General features: G+C 47.7%; 1 protein-coding gene across 5 annotated transcripts in view; it reads left to right on the forward strand.

Annotated features, from left to right (window-relative positions):
* Positions 1-23,437, forward strand: part of PPFIA3 (PTPRF interacting protein alpha 3) — a 400,966-nt gene that overhangs the window by 338,110 nt on the left and 39,419 nt on the right. For all 5 annotated transcript variants that reach the window (XM_069200870.1, XM_069200869.1, XM_069200871.1 and 2 more), the window contains 3 exons: positions 9,207-9,382; positions 10,775-10,872; positions 11,289-11,464. In XM_069200870.1, coding sequence (XP_069056971.1) covers positions 9,207-9,382; positions 10,775-10,872; positions 11,289-11,464 — 450 coding nt within the window. The remainder of the gene's footprint in view (positions 1-9,206; positions 9,383-10,774; positions 10,873-11,288; positions 11,465-23,437) is intronic.

The following is a 23,437-nucleotide window of genomic DNA, read 5'->3' on the forward strand; positions in this document are numbered from 1 at the left end:
GGGCAGGAAAGATTTGCCCTCCTCTGGGGGGACAACTACTTGCACATCAAAGGCGGGTGAAGCCTTTCAGGCTCACTTTCCTGATCCTTTTCTTACTAGCCAGGGAGGGAGGCTCTTTGCCTTACATCCTGCCAAGGTGCTAGCACCACTGGCAGGAGGTCAGACTTCTGTCTGTGACGGCAGCGGCTCCAGAGAGCCTGACAAAACAGTACAGTAAAGTGTATCTCAGTGGGCACCCTCTAAGGGTGCCACCTGGGCATCTGCTTTTTAAAAATAAACATGGGCATCATGTTCAGGGTTACAAAGCACAGTGTTTGGTACCAAACATGACGAAATTCTGCTGGGCCATTGCCAAGCTGGACATCTAAGCAGTGGTCAGATGCCAGCCCATGTTATCCAATGGACTGCCGGTTACTCAGGCCAGTATTGCAGTTTAAAAGCCAGCACGGGTCATATATGCTCTGGCACATATGCCCTCACTCATGGAACTGAGCACCCTGGGCTAGAGAGGGACTGCTTTAGGGGTGACTGACCTGTCCATGGGCAGTAACAGGGACTCTGCTTGCACCTGGTGTGGGCAGAGTTTCACTTGAGCAGCAGGTTGCTTGTGTAGACTGACATGGCAGCTCTGCAGTCTCTCTTGTACTTCGGGTAACCAGGGTGGCACAGTTAGTGCTGCAGCCCTGATACCTCCTTTACCACCCTTACCCTGGGTACCCTGAGTACCATTTACTGGGAACTTACAGGGGTTGGGGGATAAGGTGCTTGCCAATTGGCCTAAGCAATTCAACATACCATTTTAAGGGAAAGAGCAGTGGTACTAGGGCCTGGTTAGCAGACCTCAGTACACTGACAGGTCAAAAACAACAGCATTTAGCAGTTCAGACGGGTGCAAAAAGTGGGGGCATCTGCAAAGAAGCCCAGTTTGCTATACAACGCCAGCCAACACACCCAGGAGACTCCGCCCACCCCTGGGAGAGTAAGCCTGGCTTGTTAGGTGAGGAAGGAGTAAGCAAACTGGCTATTTTATTGCAGTGCCTACTCTGCCTCACATCCTCCTGGGGAGTACACTTCCAATGGGAAGTTGACCCATCTTCACAAAGATAGGACACATTTTAAAACTAACTTTTTCTATAGCTGTATCTTTTTGCTCTTTCCCGTCTAGCCTGGGTGGGGAGGTACTCTCCTCTCCTATCTCTACGTTTGCTAGGGCAACTCCTAACTTACCCAGTGAGGATACACAAGAGTTGAGCAACCCTACCATGACCAGCAGGGTCAGTGGGCCTAGTTTGCTTTTGGCTATTGGGTCTGCCTCCCATGCCAAAGTCAGTGCAGCCATAAAGGTGTGTCCAAAACCACACCCTGAGCTCTCCACTGACATATGGATGAGCTGCCGGAGGGGAGACAGTGAGTTCTTGGACTTCTCATGCTGTTTTGAGTGGGGGTTCACTACCTCTTGTGACTGGCCCCCTTCTTCCACTTGCCCTTCTGTCAGCACAGGGATCCCACCCTGTAGCTTGACAGCTGCTTGACTGCTCAGGACATCTTTGGGGTAAGAGGGGACTCCACAGTGCCAACTTTGGGGTCTATCCTTACTGGAGCAGAATCTCCTTGGCCTACTGGAACCCTATTTAAGGGTGTCTGCCTTGCCTTCTTTTTCTTCTTCTTGCATGCCTTTTTAGGCCTACTGCTACTCTTTGCAGGTTCAGCATCCTCAGGCACTTGGGATGAAGTATTGCTCTGTGCAATCACTTCCTTTGGCCTCGGGTCACCCTCTGAAAGATCGTTGTCAGGCAAGCAATGAAGGGGAAGGTCAGGACTGACAATCACCTTGTGCCATCTAAGGGAATCCCCTATCAGGTCCAAACTAGAGCCATGGGTCTAATAGTTACCTTTCTTGGGACACCCCTTACGTTTCTACCAATTTAGAGAAATAGATTCGATTTTAGTCTTTAGACATCATAATGAACTTTGTAGCTTCTGTTCAACAGGAGTTGCGAATTTTTAAGTCTTTGGAAAATAAAGTACTTTGCAGATTTAAAGGGCTTCCTTTAAGTCAATGGGGGAAATAGCTGTGTGTACTCGGGCACTTTTAGGGTGAATTCCGGTGACCCCACTAGAACTTAAGGTGATGCGGGGACCTAGACCAGGTGTCAACAGTCAAACTTTTGTTACCTTGCTCAGGTAGTGCATTAACCGGCTCCCCTTCCCTTCCCATTTTCCCACCTTTATTTTTCTTTCAGCTGCTATACGCTACCTGTTGGCTAACATACCTGTTCCTCTCAGGCATAATCTTTTGAGTCCTGATGATGATCCCAAGCAATGTGCTTTAGGGATCGAAATGTCGTTGGCAAGCTGTACCTTAACTCATTTCACTATTTGTACGTTGGATCTTTGCATGAGTACTGATACAACTGAAATACATCACCACAAGCAAGTCATCCCTGACGCCGACCCAATGCTGCTTGACATAAGTGCCGGCGCCGTCTAAGCCTCAACAATCCCCTGGACTTTCTCACTGACCACCTCTTCTTGAAGGAGGTGATAAGGAGGATGTGTATGGTCCCCTGGCGGACCCAGATGACAACTTGTATGAGAAGATGGGCTTTGCAGGGGCCTGGACACCTCCCCAGACACAGGCATAGTTCCCTTGCTGGCCACATCTTGGAGGAAGATGCATCCTTTGCAGCCGTGATGCGCAGAGGTACTTCAACCTGGAGTGGGCTCATCTGAACCCATGGTTCCCTTTACTGAAGCCTTCACTAATGTGCTCTTGAGGGAATGGCCTGAAACCTTGCACACGGATCCTGTGCTCTACATAATTGCCCATTGGCACCATCCTGCCCCTTTAGACCTAGACTTCCTTTCCCAGGTGTAGGAAAGTACCATCTTGCCTGGCATGTTACCCCCATATTTCACTGTATGTATGTTGTTTTAGTCCTTGTGTCACTGGGACCCTGCCAGGCAGGGCCCCAGTGCCCATAGTATGTGCCGTGTATGTGTTCCCTGTGTGGTGCCTAACTGTATCACTGAGGCTCTGCTAACCAGAACCTCAGTGTTTATGCTCTCTCTGCTTTCTAAATTTGTCACTGCAGGCTAGTGACTAAATTTACCAATTCTCATTGGCACACTGGTACACCCATATAATTCCCTTGTATATGGTACTGAGGTACTGAGGGTATTGGGGTTCCAGGAGATCCCTATGGAATGCAGCATTTCTTTTGCCACAAATAGGGCGCTCAGACAATTCTTACACAGGCCTGCCACTGCAGCCTGCGTGAAATAACGTCTACGTTATTTCACAGCCATTTTCCACTGCACATAAGTAACTTATAAGTCACCTATATGTCTAACCTTCACCTCGTGAAGGTTGGGTGCAAAGTTACTTAGTGTGTGGGCACCCTGGCACTAGCCAAGGTGCCCCCACATCGTTCAGGGCAAATTCACCGGACTTTGTGAGTGCGGGGACACCATTACACGCGTGCACTATACATAGGTCACTACCTATGTATAGCGTCACAATGGTAACTCCGAACATGGCCATGTAACATGTCTAAGATCATGGAATTGTCCCCCCCAATACCATTTTGGTATTGGGGGGGACAATTCCATGATCCCCCGGGTCTCTAGCACAGAACCCGGGTACTGCCAAACTGCCTTTCCGGGGTTTCCACTGCAGCTGCTGCTGCTGCCAACCCCTCACACAGGTTTCTGCCCTCCTGGGGTCCAGGCAGCCCTGGCCCAGGAAGGCAGAACAAAGGATTTCCCCTGAGAGAGGGTGTTACACCCTCTCCCTTTGGAAATAGGTGTGAAGGGCTGGGGAGGAGTAGCCTCCCCCATCCTCTGGAAATGCTTTGATGGGCACAGATGGTGCCCATCTCTGCATAAGCCAGTCTATACCGGTTCAGGGATCCCCCAGCCCTGCTCTGGTGCGAAACTGGACAAAGGAAAGGGGAGTGACCACTCCCCTGACCAGTACCTCCCAGGGGAGGAGCCCACAGCTCCTCCAGTGTGTCCCAGACCTCTGCCATCTTGGAAACAGAGGTGTTGGGGGCACACTGGACTGCTCTGAGTGGCCAGTGCCAGCAGGTGACGTCAGAGACTCCCTCTGATAGGCTCTTAACTCTCTTGGTAGACAATCCTCCTTCCTTGGTAGCCAAACCTCCTTTTCTGGCTATTTAGGGTCTCTGCTTTGGGGAATTCTTCAGATAACGAATGCAAGAGCTCACCAGAGTTCCTCTGCATCTCCCTCTTCGACTTCTACCAAGGATTGACCGCTGACTGCTCCAGGACACCTGCAAAACCGCAACAAAGTAGCAAGACGATTACCAGCAACATTGTAGCGTCTAATCCTGCCAGCTTTCTCGACTGTTTCCTGGTGGTGCATGCTCTGGGGGTCGCCTGCCTTCTCCCGTGGGTCGACGGAATCTTCCCCCGGCTAACGCAGGCACCAAAAGACTGCATCACTGGTCCTCTGGGTCCCCTCTCATCCTGACGAGCGTGGTCCCTGGAACACAGGAACTCTACCCAAGTGACTCCCACAGTCCAGTGGCCCTTCAGTCCAAGTTTGGTGGAGGTAAGTCCTTGCCTCCCCACGCTAGACTGCAAACCTGTGAACTGCATGATTTGCAGCTGCTCCGGCTTCTGTGCACTCTACCAGGATTTCCTTCGTGCACAGCCTAGCCTGGGTCCCCAGCACTCCGTCCTGCAGTGCTCAACCCGCTGAGTTGGCCTCCAACGTCGTGGGACCCTCTTTTGTAACTCTGCGTGGACTCCGGTTCACAAATCTTCCAAGTGCCTGTTCAGGTACTTCTGCAGGTGCTGCCTGCTTCTGTGAGGGCTCTCTGAGTTGCTGAGCGCCTCCACTGTCTCCTCCTCCAAGTGGCGACATCCTGGTCCTTCCTGGTCCTCAGCAGCACCCAAAAACCTCTACCGCGACCCTTACAGCTAGCAAGGCTTTTTTGCGGTATTTCTGCGTGGGAACACTTCTGCAACCTTCATCAGGACATGGGACATCTTCCTTCCAAAGGAGAAGTTCCTAGTGCTCTTCGTTCTTGCAATAATTCCAAGCTTCTTCCATCCGGAGGCAGCTTCTTTGCACCTTCATCCGGGGTTTCCTGGGCTCCTGTCCCCCCTGGACACTGTCGCGACTATTGGACTTGGTCCCCTTGCTTTGCAGGTCCTCAGGTCCATGAATCCGTTTTCAGTGCACTGCTGGTGTTTGTTGTTTTTGCAGAATCCCCCTATCACGACTATTGTGCTCTTTTGGGGTAGTAGGTGTACTTTACTCCTACTTTTTAGGGCCCTGGGGTGGGTATCTTGGACACCCTGACTGTTTTCTTACAGTCCCAGCGACCCTCTACAAGCTCCCATAGGTCTGGGGTCCATTCGTGATTCGCATTGGTGCAGGTGTTCACGGTCAACACCACTGCCATGTGGTACTGCAACAAACAGGGTGGGTTGGGGTCATGGACCTTCTGTCAAGAGGCTCTATGTCTCTGGACATGACTGGAACATCAGGGCATTTCCCTTGTTGTTCAACACCTGGCATGCTCTGGCAACAGAGCAGACAAACTCAACCAAAGATGCCTAGCGGATCACGAATGGTGTTTCCATCAGAGGTGGTGCAAAGTCTCTTTTAGTAGTGCAGAGAGCCTTAATGAGATCTGTTCGCCACCGCAGAAAAAGCGCCTTGTCAGCAATTTTGTGTAACAGAGTTTCTGAGGTGACTCTCCATTAGAGAAGCTTTTCTTCTTGAGAGAAGCTCCGGCCTCCTGTATGCCTTTCCGCCAATACCACTCCTGCCCAGAGTTCTCAAGAAGATCAGGAACGACTGGGCCCAAATCATTCTTGTGGCTCTGGATTGGGCATAGAGAATCTGGTTTTCCGTGCTGCCGAGCACGACCATCGGTCCTCCAGTCAGTCTGCCTCTTTGAGAGGATCTTCTGCACAACAGCAGTGGACGGTCCTGCATCCGAACCTGCAAACCCTCCATCTTCATGCATGGAGATTGAGCATCTAAACGTGACAGCTTTTGACCTTCCTCCCGAAGTCTGTAATGTTCTGGCAGCCAGGTGTCCCTCCCAGTCGATATATGCCTGACGTTGGGACAAGTTTGTGTCATTGTGTGCTTCCCACATTGTTGACCCCCTTTCTGCGCCTTTATCCAGTGTTGATATTTGCTTTGTCTTTAGCAAAGCAAGGCTCTGCTCTGAGCAACATTAAATGTTATGTCCCTGCCATTTCTGCATTTTTGTGGTTGCCAGACCAACCTTCTCTCTTTTAGGACTCCTGTTGTAACTAGGGGCCAGATGTATCAAACATTTTTGCGATCGCAGACGGCCCAACGGTATTTATCAAGTCCAGTTTGCGATTTGATAACTTGTTACCGAATCGCAAATTGGATTTGCCACTACATACTGATTTGTTATTAGGAAGGGGCGTGTCAAGGGCGTCCCTTCCTAATACTGAATTGCAGCGGTATGTATGATTGTTTTGTGACTGTGAATGGGGTCGTAAAACAATTGCAGTTACTACCAATTTCAAATTGGTGGTAACCCATTTGCAAAGGGGAAGGGGTCCCCCAGGGACCCCTTCCTCTTTGTGAATGCATGCAAAAACATATTTTAAGAGCATGCAGTGGTCCCACGGACCACTGCCTTCTCTTGAACAAGCATTTTCAATGCAACGGGTCTCGCATTTGTTCGAGTTAGAGCTGTTAGCATTGTAAAGCAAAAAAAAACACAGCGCGATCGCGCTATGTAAAATGAAGCGATCGCACTGTGTGGAAAATAAACAGATAAACTAGTCCGGACTCCAGGCTGAAAACATCGAGCCTCTTATGTTTTTGGTACTTTACCGGTGCTGTGTAGGTGGGCTAAACACCGGAAAAGGCATGACGTATGCATGCCTTTCACAAATAAAAGCAAGTGGATTTTAAAAGGCAAGCTCGCGTACCAATGTAAGTGACTGACGTGGCATGGGCTGGTTTGAAGCCCAAAGAGAGATTACAGAATGGACTGAGCACTTTGTGCTCGCCCATAAAAATAAAAAGAAAAAGTTTTAATTTTTCTTTTTTAAATGCATCCTGTTTCCCCCTAAGGAAAACAGGCTGCATTTAAAAAAGAAGTAAAAAAAGATTGCTTTATTTAAAAGAAATCACAGAAATTGTGGTCTGCTGAGCCCAGCAGGCCACCATCCCTGTGATTGTAGCCATTCGCAATGGGTCGCAAATTGCAACCTACCTAATGAATATGAATGAAGTAAGTCCATTTGCGAGCCCTTGCGAATCGATATATGAAACTCCTGGAGTTTCATACATCTCAATAGCGATTACTTAATTGCGATTCGCAAAACATCGCAATTTGCTAATCGCTATTGGAAAGAATGATACATCTGGCCCTAGATTCCTTAAATGCCTGCAGCATGTGTTTTCCCCTATGCCATTCATTGTGCCTCAGTTGGGACCTCAGCCTGGTCCTCACATTTCTTATGTGTTCACCTTTTGAGCCTCTAAAATATTTCCCTCTCACCTCTTGACAATAAACCTGCCTTATTATTGGCCATGAAATCGACCAGGAGGGTCAGCTAATTTCAGGCATTCTCTGTGCACCCTCCTCATACCACCTTCTACCTTGATAAAGTGATTCTCCAGACACTTGCCTCCCTCCTTCAGAAGGTTGTGACTCCCTTATATATAAGACAGAACATCACCATGCCTACAGTCTTTGCTCCACCTCATCCCTCCAAAGAGAGAGACTCCACTGTCTGGACCACAAAAGAACGTTTTGTTTTATCTTGACATCACAAAAAGAGTTTTGGGTGAACAATCAACTCTTCTTGGGTTATGTAGGAGCCAAAACAGAGACAGCAGTGCAGAAACCGACAATCTCACTATAGATCGTTCTATGCTTAAGACCTGCTACACATTGACTGAGAAGCAACCCCCTAGGGCTTGCGGGCTAATTCCACCAGAGCCAAGGCTGCGACCACTGAGTTAGTGCAGTGCATCTCGGTCCTGGACATCTGTCAGGCAGGAACATGTACTTCACTGCACACATTCACTAAGCACTTCTGCTTGGACAGTCATGTCTGTTGTGATGGGCACCTCGCCCATTCGTTCCTGCAGGACTTTTCAATTTAATTGGCTTTGCAGTTGCACCTTTGGGGAGGTATTGCTTGGGTATCTATTCTAAATTAAGGAATCTGCAGCTTGAAGTCTCTATCAGATAACCAAGTTACTTAGCTTTGGTAGCGCTTTAATTGGTAGGGATACCATCTCTATCAAGACACAGATTCCTTACCGACTCCCCCCCAATCCTCCCTGCTCTGCGAACCGATTACAGTGTAAAGAAAACCCTACTTAGGGCTTTAGCTTGTCACACCAGTGGTCAGTGCTCATTGTGGCTCTGCGCTCCTGGCGTGGAAAGTCTTAAAAGTAACTGATGTCAGCATGCTGGGTTGACACCTACATAGGTACCGCGGACGATGCAAAGCCAAACAATGCCACCTACCGGCGCATAGGGCTACTGACTCCTGGGAAATTCTAAGGCAAGGAATCTGTGGCTAGATAGAGTCTGTACCAGATAAGGCATTAGCAAAGGTAAGTAACTTATTCTTCTCATTCATTCATGTGGCTCATTGATGTTTGGATCATTGCTTTTGTGCATCCAGAGTTGCTAATTAAGGGAACAATCTCCTAGTGGGGGGATAGGACAGTTGAAGAGGATTCTCATTAATGGAAGCAACATAACAGACTGTACAAGGGTGCTCTTCCTTTGCAGTGTAATCTTCCGTAGTGTAGAATTTTCCTAGGTGCTTTGTGGCATTTCGGATAGTGTTATTCAACTATTTGTTCAGTTTGTAGTTATTTCATTACCAAGCAAATGCCTTGCCAAATCCCCACCATTTCTCATAAGGTTACCTTAAACTGACTTGCAACCCCCAGGCTATCACTGCATTTCATTCCACTGAGTCCAAGGATCAGTCAAACCTACCTGAATATAGCTACTTCATGAGTTGGACTAGAAGCTGCTGTAGTTTTCCTTTAAAGTGGACTTTTTCCATCGTTTGTCTCATCCTAGGCTGGGGGATAGTGTCTGTAAATGCAGTGCAGCATGCTTGTCCTTGTACACTGTTGTGGTCCGTCCTGATTATGTGCTTTAGAAAATCTGGGACTCTCACTGTTCTGCTTTTTCCATTTCTAGATCCTTGCTTATGGAGACATGAACCACGAATGGGTGGGTAACGACTGGCTTCCCAGCCTTGGGCTTCCACAGTATCGTAGCTACTTCATGGAGTCACTGGTCGATGCCCGGATGCTAGATCACCTGAACAAGAAGGAGCTCCGGGGACAACTGAAAATGGTGGATAGCTTTCACAGGTACTTTTATTGAATTAGTTACAAACCAGGAGAGCCCTGGGTCCTGCCTCTGAGCGCCTTCAAATTGGTAAACAAGGGCACATGCAAGAGACAAACATACATTAAGAGTCCATAGCTGGTGTGAAATAAGAGTCCGGCCTTGAGTTGAATGTGGTGGCGAAGGCTGAGGGACTAATAAAAGGAAGCGTTAAAGGAATTAAAGAGAGGAACTTGTCTTTAATTGTATCCTGCTTCCTGGGGCACAAAATCACTAAGGTGTCTTGTTGGGAATCACAAAGTTATATAAATGGGTGGCCAGTTGGCTGTTTATTATGAGGAAGTTTGGGAGTCCCTGGGTCCTTCTGGAAACGTAGGAAAGGCTTCTTGCTTCAGCAGCCTCTGCATTGTGCTGGAGGAGGGGCACCAGGTTATGTATTTCATTTGTTTATCATAGCATCAAAAATGTAATCTGGTGAACACTTCTGAGTAATGGATGACAAATTAAACAAGTAAAGTCACTTTTGGGGAAACAAACACTCTTAAGTTCATAACAGGGACTTTCAGATGGCCATGACATTTGTGTTCATTATGATGGGGGGGTAGGCATGGATCCCTCGGTCTTCTGAAAGACTGACCCACATCTAAGTAGCGGATCTCCAATGTGTGCCTGAGCATGCGTTCTTGAAACAGAGTTAGCTGTGGAAGGAATTGAGGACATTTCAGATTACACAGTACTTGTACTCTTAATGGCACATTTGTGACAGCAGGTGATTTCTCCCAGTTCTGTTTCCCTTACAATTGTTTTGACCATGTTGGTACACTTGAGCTGTGACAGTTGTCCATGTGTCTTTGTGATATAATTCTGACTCAGGCCCTCTTTCTTGGGCTCTCTTTAGAGATGCATTGCATGCAGAAATCTCATATGCTCAAAAACAATCTTGAGGGAAGTGAAACTAGATAAGTCTCCATTGTTACTGCACTATTTCTGTTTGCGCTGTAAAGGGCTGCAAATAAATAACTGGCACTTGGGCCTGAAAATAAGTTCAGCGACACTTTATGCCCTAGGGCCCTACCAATAATGGAATGAGAGGCACAAACAGTAGTGTCATAATATACCCCTAATCTTCCCTAACTTACAGTTGAAGTAAAGTCTCTATCCCCGTCCTTTACTGGGACAAAACTCTGCACAAAATTCTGCACCAAAATCTGAAAGAATCTAAAGGACACCCAGTACCAGCAGTCTGTGGTAACTTGCAGTAGGTTTCTCTTGCTCACTAGAGTACTTTGATAGAGCACAAGCACTTTCCTAATTCACTTTTGCAGTTGACTTGTGTGAGGGTCGCATCAATGTATAGCGCGTATGTTGAGGCGATTTTGGTGGGAGGAGGCTGACATGTGTACTGTCTGTTTCAGGGTGAGTCTGCACTATGGCATTATGTGCCTCAAGAAACTGAACTATGACCGAAAGGAGCTGGAGAGACGACGAGAAGAAAGTCAGAATCAGCTAACAGGTACAGTTATATGAACACATCAGTTGTAAGGTGGTGTACGCTGACGGGTGTTTGAGGCTAAGCACTGGACAGTAAAGGGCAGGGGTGAGGTGCTCTGGCCAGCTTTTTATGGCAATGCTCTGGTAAATGGAACATGCCTGTTGAAGATCTATAACAGAGTTTTGCAAGGGTCGGCACTAGAATAGCAGCAGAGACACTGGCAGATAATCTTCTAGTGAGAGGAAAAGAGTGCTGTTTGTCGGGAATGAGGTGAATTTAAGAGCAATAATTGATTGGCTAGGAGTTGTTGAGAGTTGAATTGTGAATCGTTGGCTGAGCCATCTGTTGGACATCATTTTGAATTTGCCAGGCTGTTTGGTCTGGGTGCCAGTCACAGAGTGTGGATGGTCATGGTGCCTCACTTCCTTTCATTGCAGATGTGATGGTTTGGTCTAACGAGCGTGTCATGTGCTGGGTGCAGTCTCTAGGCCTGAAGGAATACGCCAACAGTCTGCAGGAGAGCGGAGTCCATGGCGCCCTCATAGCACTTGATGACACCTTTGACTGCAATGACCTGGCACTCCTCCTGCAGATCCCAACGCAGAACACACAGGTGAGCTGGAGGAGATTTTGAGGAAGAACAGGCATTAACAGGGCATGTGATTCACCTACAGAATAGTGGGACAGATGAGGGATCACCAGGGAATATAGTGGGACCCAACCCAGAACTAAGTTTCCAGTACACAGTGCATAAGATCAAGCACTCTTTGTAGTGTCTAATTTGCACAGACCAGGGCTGTACTGCTGGAAAAATGACAGATCGCACTTCCACTAGTATAGTGTACAGGAGCACAAAGCAAAGCCATTGCTGTGTGTTACACAACCAACCTCTTGCGCTCTGGTACATTATACAGGGCCACGTAGAAGAGCCGCGTGGCCCATGACAGGACCCAGACCACAGATAAAGGATCCTTTTTCTGGGACAGGATCCAAAAGGGATTAACAGTGCAGACAGGCAGTGACAAGGAAATTGTCACCTCTGTTCTGTTATAGCACACGCGAGTGCAAATACAACCTCTACTGTCTGGGAGAGGAGCCCGCACTCTTCTTCTTGTCCACTAGGGCGAGGCACGTACAAGAAATCTTTTGCATGAGTCAATACCCAGCCCATCTCGCAGTACATTAAACAGCTGTACTGGTACCGAGCCCACTGCCTGAGACAGGACCAAACACACATCCACCAATAGATTATGCAGGAGGACAAAGAAAAGTATTTGTCTAGAAAAGGACTCACATCTCTTCTGTAAGTAAATTACAGAGGGCGCAGAGACCAGTCGAGACCCCACACATGTCCACTTGCTCTGTACACAGCAGTGCAAAGGCCCTGTTGTATGGGACCCAATGCTTGCGTTCTAGAACAGTGCACAGGGGCACAAAAGATCATTGTCTAAAACTGTGCCATGCATTATGTCTAAAGATGACTTTCTGGGTAAATCATATCTAATTTCTTTCTTCCACAAACTTTTTGCCTTTTCTTTCAAACATTTCCCCTTCCTCTCTTTGTATCGGCTGTGATGTAATACTCACAGATTTCATTAATAACTTCTTTCAAATCTGCCTTGTAGGATCTTCATTGATAGTCATAAACAAAGAATATTACCATCCATTTGTGGGGACCCCAGAACACTTTGGGGCAGATTTAAATCTTGGTAGACAGAGTAATTACTGTTGCGATGGAGGAGTACTTTACTTCTGCCATGGCGAGGCTACTCTGCCATTTTTAGAGATATCCGCTGCCCCTGCCATGACAATGGTTCCTGAAAATGCATCATAAGTTTGACGCGTTGCTTCATTCAAGTGCAAGTTTAGGTCTCCTAGAATGATGTCTGTGGGGTCCTTCAAGGAGTTTTGTGTTAATAAGTCTGTTAAGTTTTTGACGAAATTTGTGTTTTCACCCAGTGACTAATAAATGATGTGGAATTCAATAGGATTAGAGTCTTTGGAGGGGAGATCGACTCCTAGATAGACAAAGGTAGAGTATTTGTTTGTGTGGAAGGGTTTTAGGCATAGATCTGTTTTGTGTATGATTGCTAGCACACCACCCGTACAATTGTGCGAAAGGTTGAGAAGCCCGGTGAGATGAGGAGATTAGTAATGGGGGCTGAGGTGTTGTTTAGCCAGGTTTCGTGAAAAAATAAATGTCAATATTATGTAGAAGGATGGCTTCCACAATTTTGGAGGCATGCTTGATCGCTGGCCGACAGTTTATTAGCATGTAGTTTAATGTAGGTGAAGTTCTGTGCTCGGGTTGATTAGACTGGATGGTATTCAGTTGGGAATGTGGCCTGGGAGGACGATTAGTGGAATGGATCCTACTACTGCCAAGGATGACCAGAATCTTATGGTGGTAGGGTTGGGATGGAGTATGTATTGCTGAGGATATCCACTTCTAGCTGTGACATTCCATTAGTGGTGTGTCTAGGTTTGAGATGGTAGTGAGTGAAGGGGATAGTTGACCAAGGAGAAGAGCATGTGGAGACGAGGTTCATGTTAGTGGAAAGATTAGAGTTCCCCATAGTTGAGATTAAGAAGCGAACTGTAGCAATTCTTTGAGTCTTTTTGGAGTGAGATGATTTCATCCATTATTGAGCAGATTTTGAGGTTGAGACTGGTGATTATGGGAATCAGCTGCGAGACGGTTGGGTCTGTGCAGATAATGGTGTAACGCAGTGGTTGTCGACAGCTAGTGAGAGAGAGATGGTTCTGGAACTGCGAGGATTCGGGATTAGTAGTTTGATTTAACTGAGATGGGGAAGTGGGTCTAGATATTGGAGGGGGTAATTCTTGAGGAATGGTTATAGCTCTGTGGGGTTTACAGATCAGCGAGGGTGCAGTGGCAATGTAGGTGGGGTTGGTGCAGGGGGACTGGGGCGTGGTGGGTTGTGTTGGGAGAGGAGAGAGTGTGGCGATGTGTTCTATGGGAGGGAGAGCCAAAGTGGTGTTGAGCGGGTGCCCCAGAGGGCGGGGAAGTGGCGGCCAAAAATGGAGAGTTTCTGGACAGAGGCTTGGATACGGATGTTCCTGTTTCTATATATGGATATGGACAGTTCACCAACACATTTTTGGGGAGGCAATATAGTGAGTTTGGAGCCGTGGAGGATGTTGATTGTGTTTGTTACATGCAGGTGCTGTAGGATGTTTTCTCTCCATTTGGCAGGTTTCTTGGTGTAGGTGATATAGTTCGTTATAAGGCCTCCACATGTTGACCTGTGGTAAATGCCTGTATTTAGTGTTTCAAGGTGTTCTTTGAGGAGTGTGTGCTTGATGTTTTTAGCAGCATTATTTGGAGATATTTTGCGGGCATTTTAAGCGGTAGGAATTGGGACCATATCTTTCCACGACAGTGGCGTGTGAGGCCATAGTTGGAAGCAAGGGGAATAGTTTAAGATAATGAGGGAGAAGTTTGCCGAGTAGCAGAGAGGGAGGTGGGATGGAGGTGATGGGGGTGGTATTTAAGTGTGTTCAAATGATTAGATGCGAGAGTTACTAGTAGAGAGAGAGAAGTCCGGCACCTACTTTATGAGGGTGGAGATTAGTCTTTGCAAGCCGGGTTCTGTTTTTTTGGTTATTGTTCTGTTGTAGTGTACTGGTGGTTAAATTTTGGGCTGGCGAGTCTCCCAGTATCGAACTTGAGTGGGAAGGGTTGGATATCTGAGTTATATAATGGAAGTCGCCGTTCATAGTTTGTCCACCAGGGGAGAGCTCCGAGGCTGTGTATAGGGCATGGTCCTCAATTTGTTGTCCTTAATGTTAAGATCTGGATTGGACTGGGGTCGGAGTACCTTTTTTAGGGTCGAGCCTGCGCTTGCGAGACGCAGTTGTAGGTAGTAAAGGGCTTGGAGCACGCCCGTTGCTTATAATTTGTTGGATGGCATGGCACTCTTCCTTACAGCCTCGTAATTGGTGAAGGCTGGTATTTTATTATTTCTGTCCGTGGCGCAGGGACCAAGTACTGATTGATGCAAATTAAACAGTGCCCGCCCACTAGTCCTGAAGTGATTGACGTACTTTTTTGTTCTTTTTAACTTCTCGTGCCCTGCAAACAGAAGACTTGTCACTGGCAAAAACATGATTATCAGGACAAACAAAATTGCAGAGTTTTATTTTCTATAGTTACCTTTTCGTTATATTTTGCCAAGTCTTCTTTTCTCACTTTTGCACTCATGCTCATGTTTTGTTATGTTTTTGCTTGTGGGCGCTGTTCTCAAAAGATGACTATTATCTTGTTGAAAATATTGCAAAGCAACATTGATTTTTAATTATGTGTAATTTTCTTATGTGTAATTTTTGGAATAAGGCTTTAACACATAATCATGCAATACACCCCAGGTCATCCCACTCTAATCCACCCCACTCTAATTAAAAAAAGTCAAGCTAATCCACTCCAATTCACCACACTCCAATCTTCCTAACCCACTCCACTCCAGTGTGCCCCAATCCAAAACAATCTGGCCCACTCCAATCCAAAACAATCTGCCCCATTCCAATCCAAAACAACCTGCCCCACTTCAGTCTGCCCCACTGCAATCCACAACAATGTGCCCCACTCCAATCCCAAATAATCTACCCACTCTAGTCCCATCTGCCATTCTCCAATCCTATCCACTTACTCCATCCCTATCCACCCCACTCCAATACTCCCAAATCACCCCACTCCAGTCTGCCCCACTTCAGTCCAAACCAATCTGCCCCACTTCGGTACAGAAGTCCAAAACAGTCTGCCCGACTTCAGTCCACAACAATCTGCCCCACTACAATCCAAAACGATCTGCCCCAATCCAAAACAAACTGCCCCAGTCCAACCTTCCCTACTCCAATCCAAAACAATCTGCCACACTCCAATCCAAAACAATCTGCTCTACCCCAATCCAAAACAGGCTTCCCCACGCCAGTCCAAAACAATCTGTCCCACTCCAATCTAAAACAGTCTGCCCCATTATAATCCAAAATCATCAGCCCCACTCAACCCAGAACAATCTGCTGCACTCAAATCTGCCCCACTCAAATGCAAAAAATCTGCCCCACCCAAATCCTAAACAATCTGCCCCACTCCAATCCAAAATTTTCTGCTTTACTCCAGTCTGCCCTTCTTCAGTCTAAAACAATTTTCTCCAATCCAAAACAATCTGCCCCACGCCAATCTGCCTCACTTCATTTCAGTCTGCCCTACTCCAATCCAGTCTGCCCCCACTACAATCTGTCCCACTCCAAACCAGAACTATTTGCCTCATTCCAGTCCATAATAATCTGCACACTCCAATCCAAAACAATCTGCCCCACTCCAATTCAAAATGGTCACGCTAATCCACTCCAATTCACCACACTCCAATATTCCTAACACACCACACTCCAATCTGCCCCGATCCAAAACAATCTGGCCCACTCCAATCCCCAAAAAATCTGCCTCACTCCAGTACAGCGCTCCCAAAATAATCTGCCCCACTCCAATTCACAACAATCTGCCCAATCCACTCCAGTCTGACCCACTCCAATTCAGAAATATCTGCCTCATTCCAGTCCAGAATAATCTGCCACACTCCAATCCTGAACAATCTGCCACACTCAAGTCTGTACCACTCCAACCCAAAACAATCTGCCCTGCTCCAATCCAAAACAGGCTGCCCCACTTCAATCCAAAACAATCTGCCCTACCCACTTCAGTCCAAAACAATTTGCCCTAATCGAGTCTGCCCCACTACAAACCCAAAAATCTGCCCCACGCCAATCCAAAATAATCTGCGACACTCCAATCCAGAACAGTCTGCCCCACTCCAGTCTGTCCCACTCCAATCCAAAACAATCTGCCCTACTCCAACCCTAAACAGGCTGCCCCACTTCAATCCAAAACAATCTGCTCCACTCCAATCCAAAACAATTTGTCCTACTCCAATCTCCCCACTACAAACCAAAAACCTGGGTCACACCAATCCAAAGAAATCTGCCCCACTGCAGTAAACTGTAAACTTCGCACTTGTGTAGCGCACTACTCACCCACTAGGGTCTCAAGGCTCTGTACGCATATGACTGTGGAACCCCTCCTGGCTTTTCCCTGTGAGGCGCCCACTCCTGGACAGCCCCAGGGTGAAGCCAGGCATCCAAGCGCTGTGAGGGATATGGTGAAGATTAAGCAAGCTATTGCCCAGAGTTACAGAGTGGGACCCATTAATTAAATTAGGCACTGAGGCGAGAATTATCTGGTCCAAGGGAATTGAGACCAAGACCTGGTGAGGTGGGAATTGAACCCTGGTCCCGGGCCAGATCTCTGCAGCAGGGTCTGCCGCTCTAACCATTGTGCCACACTTCTCCACTGCAATCCAAACCAGTCTGCCCAATGCCAGTCAATGATAGTCTACCCCAATCCAGTCTGCCCCGCTTTAATCCAAAACAATCTGCCCCAAACCAATCTGCCACACTCCAATCAAAAACAATCTGCCACCGGGCTAACCAAAACAATATGTCCCACTCCAATCTGCCTCACTGTAAACCAAAACAATCCACCGCACTCAAATCTGTCCCACAACCAATCCACAACAATCTGCCCCACCCCAGTCCAAAACAATCTGCCCCACTCCAGTCCTAAACAATCTGTCCAACTCGAACCTAAAACTATCTGCCCCACTCCAATCCAAAACAGTCTGCTCAACTCCAGTCTGACCCACTCCAAGCCAGAATTGTCTGCCACATTCCAGTCCAGAATAATCAACCACACTCCAATCCCGAACACTCTGCCGCACTCCAGTCTATACCACTCCAATCCAAAACAGACTGCCCCACTTCAATTCAAAACAATCTGCCCCACCCACTCCAGTCCAAAACAATTTGACCCACTCCAGTCTGCCCCACTACAAACCAAAAACTCTGCCCCACGCCAATCCAAAACAATCTTCCCCACTCCAATCCAAAACAATCTGCCTCATTCTAATCCATAATTATCATTCCCATTCAACCCAAAACAATCTGCTGCACTCAAATCTGCCCCACCCCAATCCAAAACAATCTGCCCCACTCCAGCCTTCCCCACTCCAGTCCAAAACAGTTTGCCCCACTCCAATCCAAAACTACCTGTCCCACTCCAATTCAAAACAATCTGCCCCACTCCAATTCAATACAACCCTCCCCACTCCATTCCAATCCTCCCCCCTACAATCCAATCCTCCCCCTACAATCCAGTTCACCTCATCCCAATCCACCCCACCTCTTCCCACCCCACTCCAATCTGACCCACTCCAGACCAGAGCTATCAGCCTCATTTCAGTCTAAAATTATCTGCCACACTCCAGTTCAGAACAATCTGCCCAACTCCAGTCTGCCCCACACCAATCCAAAACAATCTGCCCTACTCTAATCCAAAACGGGCTGCCCCACTACAATCCAAAACAATTTGCCCCACTCCAACCTAAAACTATCTGCCCCACTCCAATCCAAAACAGTGTGCTCCACTCCAGTCTGACCCACTCTAATCCAGAACTGTCTGCCTCATTCGAGTCCAGAATAATCTGCCACACTCCTATCCTGAACAATCTGCCACACTCTAGTCTGTACCACTCCAATCCAAAACAATCTGCCCTACTCCAATCCAAAACAGACTGCCCCACTTCAATCCAAAACAACCTGCCCCACCCACTCCAGTCCAAAACAATTTGCCTTACTCCAGTCTGCCCCACTACAAACCAAAAATCTGCCCCACGCCAATCTAAAAGTCTTTCCCACTCCAATCCAAAACAATCTGTCCCATTCTAATCCAGAATGATCAGCCCCACGCAACCCAAAACAATCTGCCGCACTCAAATCTGCCCCACCCAAATCTAAAACAATCTACCCCACTCCAGTCCAAAACAATTTGCCCCACTCCAATCCCAAACTACCTGCCCCACTCCAATTTAAAACAAGCTGCCCCACTCCAATTCAAAACAATCCACCCCACTCCAATCTGCCCCACTCTATTCAAATCCGCCCCACTCCATTCCAATCCGCCCCACTCCAATCCAATCCTCCCCACTCCAATCCAGTTCACCTCACCCCAATCCACCCCACCTCTGCCCACCCCACTCCAGTCTGCCCCACTCCAGTCTGCCCCACTCCAGACCAGAACTATAAGCCTCATTTCAGTCTAAAATAATCTGCCACACTCCAGTCCAGAACAATCTGCCCCACTCCAGTCTGTCCCGCATCAATCCAAAACAATCTGCCCTACTCCAATCCAAAACAGGCTGCCCCACTCTAATCCAAAACAATTTGCCCCACTCCAGTCTGCCCTAATACAAACCAAAAAACATGCCTCATGCCAATCCAAAACAATCTTCCCCACTCCAATCAAAAATATCCACTGCATTCCACCCCTCTCAGTATCATCCCAATCCACCCCACTCCAGTCCAATCCATCTCACTCCGGTCCAATCCACCCCACTCCGGTCCAATCCACCCCACTCCAGTCCAAACCACCCCACTCAAGTCCAATCCACCCCATTCCAAATCCACCAAACTCAAGTCCAGTCCACTCCAGTCCAGCCCACCACAGTGCAGTCTGCCCCACCCAAATCCAATCCACCACACTCCAGTCCACCCCACCCCAATTCAATCCAGTCAACCCCAGTTCAGTCCACCCCACTCCAATCCATCCAGTCCACCCCACACCAATCCATCTACTTCAGTCCAATCCACCCCACTCCAGTCCACCCCAGTCCTGTCCACTCTAATCTACCCCACTCCAGTTCAGTCTAATCCATCCCATTCTAATTCACCTCACTCAAAGCCATCCTAATCCAGTCCACCCCACCCTAGTCCTATAACTCCAGTCCAGTCCACCCACCCCAATCCAGTCTAATCACCCCTCTCCAATCCACCTTACCCCATTTCAGTCCACCCCAATCCAATCCACCCCATTGTACTCCAATCCAATCCACCCCACTCCATTCCAATCCACCCCACTACCTCAGTCCACTCCAAGCCATTCCACCCTATTCCACCCACACCACTCTACGCCACAACACTCCCTGTCAGTTAACCACTAAACACTACTCTTCGTCCCTCAACTCTACGACATTCCACCCCCCCCACTCCACTCTACAACACTTAACTCCCCCACTCTGCTCTACGACACTCCATGCCACTAACTTTTAGCCAAGCTGAAGAGCAGCCACACCGATGTACAACATGGCAAAAACACATTGCGAAAGCCAATAGCTCCTGTATAGGCGTGACATATTGACTTTGCCAGTGCTTGTTTTGTTTTATGGGCGAGATTGTCTTGATTTTGTTGCCCTGCATAATGAGATCTGGGTTGGACGGGGGTCGGAGTCCTTTTTTAGTTTTTGGGGGAAGATTTTAGGAGGAAAGAGAGAAGATGGCTGCTGTGGGAGAGGAAAGCATGTGGCATATAAAGAACAGTGATCCCCGAAAAGGTGGGGCAATAGACTTGGGCCACGCCAAATTATGATAGTTGACTGCTCACAGGCAACCCAGCGGTAGGTGGTGCATAGAGCACAGTTGATGCACATAGGTCCTCATTTGGAGAGAATTAAGAAACCAGAGAACAAGGACCCGCCTCCTAGGTGCTCCATGATGGAAACTCTGAACTTAGACCAAGTTCACCGAGAGGTGCGAGTGGGGAGCAACTCCAAAAGCAACCCAGTAGCAGTGTACACTAACACTGGACACCAATCAACCATGTGAGTTCAGCTCCCCCAAAGGGTCTGAATAAATATATTTTTTTTAAAGCTGTACCAGTGTACAAAAGAGCTACACACTGGACATTCGTCAGTCATGTCTGTTCAACATGACGGAGCCTTACGTTGAAATTACAACTCTTAGGTTTTTTTCTCTTTTTTTTATTTAAGAAAAATCCCCCCCTCGCCATAGGAGAATTCTCCCTTGGCATGGGGGTTGTGTAACAATTTTTACTGGTTCATAAAGGAGGGATGTGAAAAACACGGGGGAAAAGGTGCTCTAGGACTTAGTACAGCACAATATTCAACTGCGGTGCACTCACAGGGGAACACCCAGACCCCTAACAGGTTTACCAAGTAAACAGAAAGATACAAAAAATATATGTGAGGCACTCGCTGAAATGTAGTAAATTCAATAATTTAGTAATTTCACACGAAAAATTAATGCCACAGTCACTTCACAAATTGTACAACATTGCTGAAAGTCCAAAAAGGAAAGAATATGTGTACAGCTCTTCATAATATTTTCCAGTCTTTGTAATTTATTCACATAGTGCTCTGTATTCCGTAGAATGGTAAAACTTCTTTAGTTGAATACATCAGGTTAATAAGATGAAGCAAACAAACTCTCCGGTACACCATTGATAAACCCCAACGACTTCTTCAGGGCTGATAAACTGTCAAGTAGGAATCCTGTTATTCAAAATCCAGTGCGACGTTGCAAGTGTATTACGTGTTTATGGGTTAGCACACTCCGTGCCAGAAACTTCAATTTTCAAGAGTACGTGACAACTACATATTGCATATCTTCCAAATACGAAGATTCCAAAACAAATCCAAATCGCGAGTACACGCCCCTTACTGCTACATTTTTCATGGTGGTAAGAGGCAGTGAAATTTGGCAATGTCTTCCTTTCTGCTCTGGAAGTGATGAATGGAACCTTATGTAAGCCCCATGCGCGCTGATATTGGTTCATGTATTTCTGCTCATTGAGGCATGGATCCAGAGCTCTGCTCCATCTTCCTTCACTCTGTGAAGAGATTTTGTCAGCCAATCTTCCAGTGTGCACAGGACGTGTCATCCACCTCAACAATAAGGTTTAAACTTTGAAGGACTGTCACAAAAAGATTTCAATGAAAGATCCTCAAGAGGCTTGCCTCTGATGTCTGGGTTTGGCGCATGAGTCCATGCGGTGCGTTGACTGTGCTCAGATTAATCCAAAACCATACATAAATGCAAAGCTCTACATGGCGAAGCACTAGAAGGCTCCAAGCCGGTCCCACTCCAAGTCGAAGTCGAGAGCTCAGACCCACTCTCAAAGTTGTTCTGGCAGTAAATCCTCTTTGTGGTCAAAGTCTTTGGGTAAGTCTAAGAAACACAAGAAGTATAAGCTTGACTCACCTCCTTCTTCCCAGTCTCGCCCTCTAGATGAAGGGAAGACTTCAGGGTGCCATCCTGCCTCTAGGTTCTGCTCCCGTTCCACTGAGGAGCCAATTATATTCTTGTCCTGATGCACCTGGAGTTCCTGGTTCCATTGGCAAAGTCACAGCAGGTAAAAGCCTTTTGCGAAGCCTTGCTGTGCATCTCCAGCATTTTCTTACTCCATCAGTTGGGTTACTTCTGTTGCAGTCAGGGGGGGTCCTCTGGATTCAGGCTACAGTCGCCGTCGTGTTGGACGGGAGGGGTCAACCCAGGGTGTGCACTTGCTCAGAATCGCCTGGGGACCAGCTCTAGTCAGTTGAGTCACCTGGGCGTTGGGTGCACAGTGGACAGGGCTCGCGGATTCTGGGCGATTCTGGAGTCCTTTGTTAGAGTTTCTTTCTGGATAGGGCCGTTGTCCACAGGAGTTCGTGGTCATCTGGGGTGCAGACAGTTCTCTTGAGACTTTGAAGAGGTCGCTGGACCTGCAGGATGTGTCGCCTTCTGTTTGCAGGGCTTCAGAAGCTGGAGACAGGCCTGTAGGGCTAGGGCCAAGTCAGTTAGCGCCTTTAGGCTTCTCTGCTGGGGGTCGGCTTAGCAGTTTTTTTTTCTTCTGGTTTATTCTTGAGGTCGCCAGGAATATGACAAGCTAAGTTCAGGGGGGGCCTTAAATCCTGGATTTAGGGACGTTACAGGGGTCAGAGGGCAGTAGCCAATGGCTACTGCCCCTGAGGGTGGCTACATCCTTCTTGTGTCCACTCCTTTTGGGAAGGGGGACACAGACCTAACCCTATTGGTCCCTGCCCTCCGAACTAAGATGGGGAATTTTGCAAGCAGGGGGTCACCTCAGCTCTGGACACCTTAGGGGTGGTCCCAACTGAGGTGGTCACTCCTCCTTGTTTTCCCTAATTTTCCTGCCAGACTTGCCTCCAAAAGTGGGGCTTTGTCCAGGCGGGTGGGCATCTCCACTAGCTGGAGTGCCCTGGGGCACTGTAACAGAAGGCCAGAGCCTTTGAGGCTCACCGCCAAGTGTTACAGTTCCTGTAGTGGGGAGGTGTGAAGCACCCAGACCCAGTGCAGATTTTGTTTCTGGCCACAGAGAGCACAAAAACTCTCACCCAATGTGGTCAGAAACTCATCTGAAAGTGGCAGGCTTGCACAGACTGGTTAGTCTTGCACTAGCAGTTTGGCTAACATACAGGGGGCATCTTTAAGATGCCCTCTGGGTGCATTTTTCATTAAATCCAACACTGACAGCACTGTGGGTTTATTGTGCTGAGACGTTTGATTCCAAACTTCCCAGTATTCAGTGAAGCCATTATGGACTGTAGATTTCGTGATGAGAAACTCCCAGCCCATATACTCAATATGGCCACACTGCACTTACAGTGTCTAAGAATGGACTTAGAACACTGTAAGGGCATATTGCCCTCAGCTGTGG

The sequence above is a fragment of the Pleurodeles waltl genome, chromosome 7 (genome assembly GCF_031143425.1).
Source record: "Pleurodeles waltl isolate 20211129_DDA chromosome 7, aPleWal1.hap1.20221129, whole genome shotgun sequence".
NCBI lineage: Eukaryota > Metazoa > Chordata > Amphibia > Caudata > Salamandridae > Pleurodeles > Pleurodeles waltl.